The 9,424-nt window shown below is 43.5% G+C and overlaps 1 protein-coding gene across 3 annotated transcripts in view; it reads right to left on the bottom strand.

Annotated features, from left to right (window-relative positions):
• The window catches only part of GATB (glutamyl-tRNA amidotransferase subunit B), a 90,592-nt gene that overhangs the window by 27,821 nt on the left and 53,347 nt on the right, over window positions 1-9,424 (bottom strand). For all 3 annotated transcript variants that reach the window (XM_032246411.1, XM_032246410.1, XM_032246412.1), the window contains 3 exons: window positions 7,016-7,100; window positions 6,304-6,348; window positions 3,770-3,959 (listed from right to left, as the gene is read on the bottom strand). In XM_032246411.1, the coding sequence (XP_032102302.1) occupies window positions 3,770-3,959; window positions 6,304-6,348; window positions 7,016-7,100 (320 nt within the window). The remainder of the gene's footprint in view (window positions 1-3,769; window positions 3,960-6,303; window positions 6,349-7,015; window positions 7,101-9,424) is intronic.

Genomic DNA, 9,424 nt, shown 5'->3' with positions numbered 1-9,424 from the left:
TCATATATATATATATATATAAATCATATATATATATATATAAATCATATATATATATATATATATAAAAATCATATATATATATATATATATATATATATATGAAATCAAGGCAACTTGACATAAGCTCGAGAAACAAGGTTAGCTAAGTAGGATGAAGTTTTAGGTGGGGCAAGATACCCCATGATTCTCTGGGTCGTCGAAGCATGGTTTATATATCTGACCTTTGGAAACAGAGATGCTTTTATCAGGAACACTGCTTCTCCCAGGATCTTCATGTGTGCCATGATAACTTCTCATTCACTTACCTGTCTGCCCACCCAGTCACGGAGTACCTACTATGTGTCAGGTTTGTGTGGTAGACGCTAAAGTATAACGTTAGAGTTCTGTTATTCAAATAGAACTCAAATAGAGTTCAAATATTAAGACGAATTTGGTGCTCACTGCACAATAAAATGACAAGATAAAGACTAGAGTTAAATTCTGAAGTTTTTAATCATTTGTGGGGGAGGTGTGTGTGGGGGTGGGCCTGGGCACAATGCTTAATCTAATAAGCAATCCGAAGGCATGGAGCACAGCGCCGCAGCTCTGCAAAGCACACCTCCACTACTGCTATTTATTTAATGAATACTCCTGGGCACTCTTTAAATTGAAAGATGGTTCATTAGATTTGTGCATCTGCCCTTCTCAGCAATCTGCTGTGTTTCTGATGAAGGCAGGAAAAAACATGTACATATCATTTTCGGGTATGTTATGAGTAACGCAGCTTCCAATGATTACAAAGTCATAAAGGGCTCAGGCTGCCTAATTTCAGGAAAACAATTTGTCTGAATCATTCTCTTTCCATTCCTATCTCATTCTAATCTCACCTATCTTGGAAATTTTAAATACTAGCCCTTTAAAGGAAAAATACTAATCACCCAATACATTATCTGAAAGCCATAAAAATAAGCACATTTTTAACGTATCAAAAAAAAAAAAAAAAAACCCTTTCAAAAATGGCCAAAAAATTCACCCTTTTTATCCCAATCAAGTTAACCACTAAGTCTTGCGGGCCCTGATCCTGCACTATACATCTACCTAGTGTAATCTGTCCTCAGGGCTGGTTACTGTAGTGGGCGGTACGTGTGTGTGCACATGCATGCGTGTGTATATAAACTCCTGGAAGGCAAAAACAAACTAAAAAAAAATCTTTTGTTTCTGTCTCAGTATGTGCTATACAGAAGATGCTAATAAAAGTGCTGAACTAGGCTGGGTGTGGTGGCTCACACCTGTAATCCCAGCACTTTGAGAGGCAGAGGCAGGATGATCACTTGAGGTCAGGAGTTCAACCACATGGCAAAACCCTCTACTAAATACAAAAAATTAGCCAGGTGTGGTGGCACATGCCTGTAATCCCAGCTACTCGGGAGGCTGTGGTGGGAGGATCGCTTGAACCTGGGAGGTGGAGGCTGCAGTGAGCCAAGGTCATGCTATTGCACTCCAGCCTGGGCAACAGAGTAGAGACTCTGTCTTTCTGCTGCCAAACAAAAAAAAAAAAGTTCTGAACTACATAATTGAAGGTAGGTTTCCCTATACAGGGCTTTAAACTATTAAAACATAGACTCACCCATTTGCCAGCCCCTAGCAAACACCTATTTAATGCCTATTAGGTTTGGTACCATGCAGGACCCATGAATGAAGACAAGGACACAAACACAAATGCAAAAATGTCCCTGCCCTCATGGAGCTTATGCTCAGTGAGGTGAGGTGCTGTCCTCATCACCCCTCATCAATGGCCAAGAGTGACAATCCTATGGACATGCCCTCTGAAGGGGACAGATTCTCATACAATCCCTTGAACAGAAACAGCTGTATTCTTGAGAGGAGATTCTGAAAGTTTCTAATACTCTCTTATGGAGACAGCTAATACACACACACACAAATTAATGTTATATATAGTGGATTTCTCTCTGAAATCACATTTTGAGCAAAGAAAGCTTGGCTTCTTGGTTCATCGTACACTACCTCAAAGGCTTAGTTTCACCTCCTGCCGAGTGGAGGGAGGTAACAAGTCTCTGAGGCTGAGTAGCCTTGGTCCCTTCCTCTCATCTCCTATGTAATTTCACAAATCATAATAAAATGTAGGGCTGGGATTCACAGTTTATTTCAAGTAGGTTGGAAACTCAAGTGTCAAGTGGTGGGGAAGGTGTATAAGACTAAAACATAGTTTTGTTACATCAACCTAGGAAAAATACATGAATTGTAAAAGGCTTTGGGTTAAGAGGTGCTCTGTACGGAACGCTGACTGAGTCATAGTCAAAGCGTGGCACTAAGCACTGCTGATGTGCAAGTCTGCGCTGAGTAACAGAAAAGATGAAGCAGTCCTTGCCTTCAAGATGCTGAGCAACATACACTAATATGTACTTAAAAGACAGTGATGTAATTGCCAGAGAGGTAAGAAGAAGATAAAACAGGCCGGGCGCGGTGGCTCAAGCCTGTAATCCCAGCACTTTGGGAGGCCGAGGCGGGTGGATCACGAGGTCAAGAGATCGAGACCATCCTGGTCAACATGGTGAAACCCCGTCTCTACTAAAAATACAAAAAATTAGCTGGGCATGGTGGTGCGTGCCTGTAATCCCAGCTACTCAGGAGGCTGAGGCAGGAGAATTACCTGAACCCAGGAGGCGGAGGTTGCGGTGAGCTGAGAGCGTGCCACTGCACTCCAGCCTGGGTAACATGAGTGAAACTCCGTCTCAAAAAAAAAAAAAAAAAAAAAAGAAGAAGAAGAAGATAAAACAGCAGCCCATAGGAGACAGTGACCAACTCTGCTTCTCCAAGTAGCTGATATCAGGATGATAAAGAGAGAATCAATCATTCAACACACATCTGACTGCCTACGTTGTACTGTAAATACTATGATACTGTTATTGAAAGTGTATAAATAGACAGATAAATATGTATATTCCAGCATCCCAATGTAGTTATGATTGGCCATCTAAAAAGCAAAAATTGAGAGTTTCCACAGATCCTGCTTCCCCCAAAATGAGTGTGGCATGTACCGATTTCCTGGAAGACGCAGCAACAAAACTTCCCACTTCCTTCCTAACAGACAAGATGACAACTGTGACAAAATGCTACACTCACTGATGCTGCATCACTTTAATGCTGTCATAACAAAGAAAACCACACAGCCCCAAGCAGCTTCGAAAAGGATAGAAAATCCCTAAGCAGATCTCAACAGTGTCAGGCTCTCCACCGGCCCTGTCAGACGCAGCCTCAGGCCTCAAAGGACTGATACTTTTAGTCAGAGTTTTCAGCATTTTGTGTGGAATAAACGTTTTCTTCTGAAACTGGCAAAACGACTGGCTGGCTTTTGAGAACCCAACATCCTGCCAGCCCTGTCATGGTTCGATACTGCCAGACATCTAGAAGCCCTATGCATTGATTTCCTTTTGTCCTTCAGACACGTGGGAAAAACTCATCCATAACATTTGGACAGTCTTCAAGAAGTCTCCACAGCTTCTGTGGGCAGGTGTTCATTTCTACATTGAACAAATGACTAGCACGAGATTGCGTTTCATCTCCCGGTTGTATGAGGAGCATTCACCATAAAGCGTAATGAGCAAAGGTTACTACACCTTATTCTTCTCAGTAACATCTATAGCCCAACCCAAGACATGTACCCACTCCACTCAGAGCCCATGTCGGCCTGTGTGTGCTGGGGCCTCTGTAGGGCACTGCTGACTCTGCTGCACTGGGACAGTCTTGGCATCGGATTGAGACCTACCAGCAAAGTGAAGCTGTGTTCTGGCAGCATCCCATACTGTTGGACAAGCCTCTCTCGGGTCACGCTGGGGAGCTCCGGGAGCGTCTCCCGGATCTGGTCGATGTCGATCACTTGCCGTGGGTCTGCACCTATGGGCAGAGATGTGGCATCGTAGAGCAGGAGGGGAGGCAGGTTAGGTTCCGGCATGAACCTAGGCAAACAAAGGAGAAGGGACCTCAATGTGGAGTCCTTGGATTAATGAGAAAACAAAACTTACCCCAGTAATATGAATGTTTCTGTGTGCAGATGCCACGTTACTTGCAAGTATTTTCAAATGTCCTATTCTGTCAATCCTGTTTCCCAGGGAAGCCTTTGCACAAGTGTCAAAACCTCCAAACCCACCCTTCTCCATGCTTATCAATAAGATGAGTGAAAGAAGCACAACACAGGCTTGAAGGCACACTGGGATGTATAACTGTGGACACTTCATTCCACAGTTCATCAGGAATTGTGTCCACAGTTGTGTGTTGCTTCATGACAGGGATATGTTCTTAGAGATGTGTCGTTAGGTGACGTCATCATGGGAACATCACAGAGTGCACTCCCACGAACCTGGATGGTCAGCCTACTACACACAGGCCATGTGGAACAGCCTCCTGCTCCTAGGCTACTGAGTGTCCCGAATCCCGTAGACAACTGTAACACAGTGGCAATGGTGTACCTAAGCATGTCTGAATGAGAAAGGGACAGTAAAAACGCCATATTAGAATCTTATGGGACCACTGTAGCATACGTGATCCACTGTTGACAGAAACATTCATATGTATGCATGACTATGTCTTCGTAAAGACACAGGCTGGAAAAAATAGGACCAAATGAGAACAATTTGCTTATCAGAATGAAAGATGACTTTCCCTCCATTTCCACATTTCTACTATTTTTAGCAGCATTTACATAATAAATAAAAAAATAGAAAGAAAAAAATATACCCTTGAGAAATAGAAGAAACGAATGGATTTTGCCTAAATAAAATGTGGCAGCTGGAGGAGACGGAGGGAGGGAGGGATGAAGAGGTGGTGCACAGGGCACAGTGAGGCAGGGGAACTTCTTGGTGTGCCACGATGGTGGATGCATGTCACTGTGCCTATGTCAAAACCCATGCAATGTACCACACAAACAGTGAAGATTAGTGTAAACCATGGACTCTAGCCAATAAGGAGGTGTGCACATCGGTTCATCATTGTAACAAATGAGCATCTTGCATTACTGTGGTAAATAACAGGAGACTCTGGGGAGAGAGCAGGGAGGGGGAGTACATGAGAACTCTGGACTTTCCATTCAATTTTACTGTAAAGCTAAAACTGCTCTACAAAATGAAGGGAATTACTTTTTTTAAATGTGGAAGCTGCACCAGCGCATGTAATCGTTTGAAACAAGATGTCCCTCCCTATTCTCATTCAGCACTAATGGTTTCTCTCTGCCCATTTTTGTCAAAGAGCTTACGTAGAAAAACAGGGTATGGAGAAGTGGTGGTTCGGAGGGAATGGATTCGAAGTGTATGCAACCCGTGGCCTCACTGCCAGATCTCTTTTGTGAGTTACTCTGGTTTCTGAAGGCAAGAAAAAAACCCAGGGAAAGCTTCCTGCAGCTCACTATCATTTGCAGCATCATCCTGAGGCCACAGGCGGATGGAAAGCCGGACTCCACACTCAGGGGAAGGAACACCAACAGGGCAGTGAGCAACACTCAGGAATAAAGTGGCTTCCTGGGAGAACAAACTCACCTGGGAAGCTCACTGTTAATTAAAATAATTTTGACTCTAGCAGACACACAATGGCAGTTCTAGGGGTGCGGTTCATGTTAAGGGTTTATGAGTTTCTTCTTTCCCACATAAGCAGGCTAATTTTGATCCTCATCGGTAACAACAGCTACATTTGCATCTTTCTGCCCTTCACAAAGGAAAGGTGGGCTGATCTCAACAACTTTGCTGCTTAAAACTTCAACCTGCTAACCTTGATGAGAAAAAAAAATGAAAGGTTCAATTTATCTTAAGCCTGTTCTTATTATTTGCTTTATTTTGTGGGCCTCGTATTAAGTAGTTCGACTTAATTTATCGATGAAATAGCATCACGTGAGATTCAAGGGAACTACCATCAGCATACGCTATCAACATCTCTTTTCTCATTTTTTCTCAGGGAGCTTCATTCAGTGTATTACTGAATCAGTTACTGAACAGAAGTCTAACACAGCCTAGGCCCCAACCTCAACTGCCATCCTCTCAGCTCAACTATGACAACTCTGACACAGAAGCGGATGAACAAGTTCTTCCAAAAGCTGAACCAGTCAAACAAGGCATCTGAGGCTACCAAATCAAGAAACTAGTACTTCTCTCAGTGTGCATGTCAAAGAGGAAGTCTAGATGTCCCATCATGTAACAACAACGACAAAAGGTGCTTCCTAAAAATTGTTCAGTATCACTATGTTGAACTTCAAATGAATTTGAAATACCCCCAGCCCCCGATATGCATTGGTATTTTGCCATAAGGAGTTACTACCTGTAGTCCTGTTTTGCTTCTTTGTCTCTCATTGACACGGTGCACCTAGAATAAAGAAGAAAACATTAAACACTGCAAGTAGCATCGGCTAGCCTATATGCCGGGAAGGGCTTCCCTACCAATAAAGGACACAGGCAAAATCAAATTCTGTGGCCTTCCATGGGAAAACCTGAAATGGATACATTCAAAAAAGAATAAAGAAAGCAAAATGTATACAATGATTTTTTTAAAAAGAAATAACTTCAATGTATCCAGCTTTCAGCCAGCTCAAACTCGGCTTTAGAGCTTTTTTTCAGTATTCTGCTTAAAGTACACAATCTTCAAAATTCTGAGTCAGAAAATTAAGGTCCAAGTTATCTAAACAAAAACAAGGCATCTCTACAACCAGGTCTTCATTCTGTTCCATCTCTAGCTTCAGCTGGGAGAGGTCAGACAGATTAATAAAGAAGTAAAGATTCTGCCACAAGGCAGGTAAGCTGGAAGCAGAGAAGGGAAGGCCTACAACTAAGCCCTGGGGCACAGTCTGGGTCACTTCACGTCTCCTAGCAGCCCTGGGGCATTTTATATCCCTGTAGGGTACAGGACTTTTGTAATTTTACTAATGAGGAAACCTAAGTGCCTCCTTCAAGGCCATATGGCTGGTCAGCGGCTGAGCCCAGCCCTCTCGCATCCTGCCTGGCTGGGGTCAGGATGCTCATCAATGCGAACTCACCCCAGCTTCTCATGAAATGAGCGCGTTTCGTTCAGAATTTCACCTCCATTCTCAAGTTCATTGATTTGCCTCTGAATTTCATAGTCTAGGAAAAACACACTAATTTAGCATCATATTTTGATTATACCTTTCATCCAGTCAAGCAGTAATTAGAAACAACCTTTCTCAATCTTTAAGTAAAAAAAAAAAAATAATCAAGAAGACTGTTCATAATAATCCTTCCCTTATACACGATGTTTCCTTCTCACTGCTATCATAGAATATTGGCGCTGGAAAGGGCCTTAGGAAGGCAGGCTCCCTCCGTGTTGAGACAACTCAGGCATCAACCGATGCAGACGACGCAACTTGGCAGAAGTGGGGCTAGGCCCAACACCCAGGTCTGGGATTGCTGCCTACCAATGGTCCTTACCCTGGGAGCCCAGGATGGGGTTCAAAGGCTCTGGTACCCCCAAAATTATATACAAAGTGTGGGTTGTGTGCATATGTGCAGGTTTTGGAGAGGGTCCAGCATTTGCATTATCTTTTCAGAGAGACCCACAGCCCCAAATGATTAAGAGCCACTCATCCATGCCGTGCTTCCTCGCCATCAAATCAGTGAATGAGTGAAGCTGTGGGAATCGAAACACAACCACAGCTGCTAAGCTGTTGCTGCTTTTGCTTTTTTTTTTTTTTTTTTTTTTTGAGATATGGGGTCTCACTAGTTTCCCAGGCTGGTCTCAATCTCTTGGCCTCAAGCAATCCCCCTGCCTTGGCCTCTCAAAGTGCTGGGATTACAGGCATGAGCCACTGAGCCCGGCCTGCTAAGCCTCTTTATGAAAATAGCTTGAGCCTCTACCTCAATTTTCCTCCCACCATGTACTACCCTCTCTTGCCCAAATCTAAACCCTTTTATCTGAGCTGCTAAGAGGCAGCAACACCAAAACATGTCACTTATTGCTCCCCATCTCTCCCCAACTCCAGTGATCTCTTTGGTTGACACGAGATGATGGCTAAAAGGTCCGACACGGAGGAAAAGGTGGTGGAAAAAATCACAGGCTTGGAGAATTGAGCCCACAATAGTAAAGCTTTGGTTCTTCCACTCTGAGTCAGACCACAGGGAGAATTCTCCCTCAGATTGGTCCTCCAAAGAGTTCTTCATAGGACAGGAGGTTAGGAACAGGCAAAAAAATGCCAGGGTCTCCTTCACAACTTGTGGATGACTCTATCTAAAATCTGGCTGCTGTTATTTTTTTAGGTTAACGTCACCACCTCTTAAAATAACCGGCCCCAGTACACTACTACCTACAGCGGGAGGTGGAATTTCCCCCATTTATTCCAGGCTTCCCCCTCACCAACTTGGCTTATAAGGGTTTTCCCTGACTCAAACCTGTCATGGCTTCAGGAACATGGATTATGTCCCTTTCCGGAGGCAGAACAGTTCATCTTTAGTCTGCCTTCATATGGGAACCTACCCCTTCCCTCTCTGCTCCCATAAGTTACTCCCTTGGCCACTTTAATGCCTTTTTCCTGAAGACTTTGGCAACACATTCTGTTGTCTTGGTCTCTGTGCACTCTTGAATGGGTACACTTCAAACTCCACCCTCCCTCTTCCTCTCTAGATTGCTTTGGTTTTAAAAAATCTTTTTAGTCCTCCAAGGTCCTCCCCTGTAATTCACAGTTAGCAATATCTATGGGACTATCCAGATGTTTATCATGCTAAACTATTTTAATTATTATACATTTGTCATCAATGAAATACCCACAGTATGTGCTCCAGAAAGATTACTACTTGGCTGCATAAGCACAAAACGTATCAATTAAAAAGACTATAAAAAGCAGGAAAACATATTGACCATTTAGTTCAAGCCATGGTCAATCTAAAATGAACAGCCATGACTTCATAAATCTCAGACCGGTCAGAAAGAAGGTAGTAAATGGTAAGATATAGCCACGATGTTTTGTGGATCCTCTGATAAAGAGGTGGAGTCTAATTTCCCCTCAAGTCTGCTTTGAATTCAATCTATTATTTTTCTTAGTCTCGCTCTGTTGCCCAGGTTAGAGTGCAGTGGTGCAATCACAGCTCACTATGACCTCAAACTCCTGGGCTCAAGCGATCCTCCCACCTCAGCCTCCTGAGTAGTTGGGACTACAGGTGTACCCTACCATGCTTGGCTAAATTTTTAATTTTTTATGGAAATGGGTTGCTATGTTGCCTGGCTTGTCTTGAACTCCTGGCCTCAAGCAATCTGCCCACCTTGGCTTTCCAAAGTGCTGGGATTACAGCATGAGCCACTGTGCCAGGCCTCAATCTGCTTTGAACAGAACACGTTGGAAGTGACACCGTGTGAGTTCTATAGCTTAGGGCTCACTTCTGCCTTCATCCTCCTGAAATGCTCCCGCTGCCTAATAAGAAAGTCTAGGCTAGGCAAG

Source organism: Sapajus apella, unplaced genomic scaffold, assembly GCF_009761245.1.
Source record: "Sapajus apella isolate SASKATOON/1434 unplaced genomic scaffold, GSC_monkey_1.0 scaffold61, whole genome shotgun sequence".
Classification (NCBI taxonomy): Eukaryota; Metazoa; Chordata; class Mammalia; order Primates; family Cebidae; genus Sapajus; species Sapajus apella.
The sequence above is the reverse complement of the archived record's forward strand: the minus strand, read 5'-3'. Positions and strand labels throughout refer to the sequence as shown.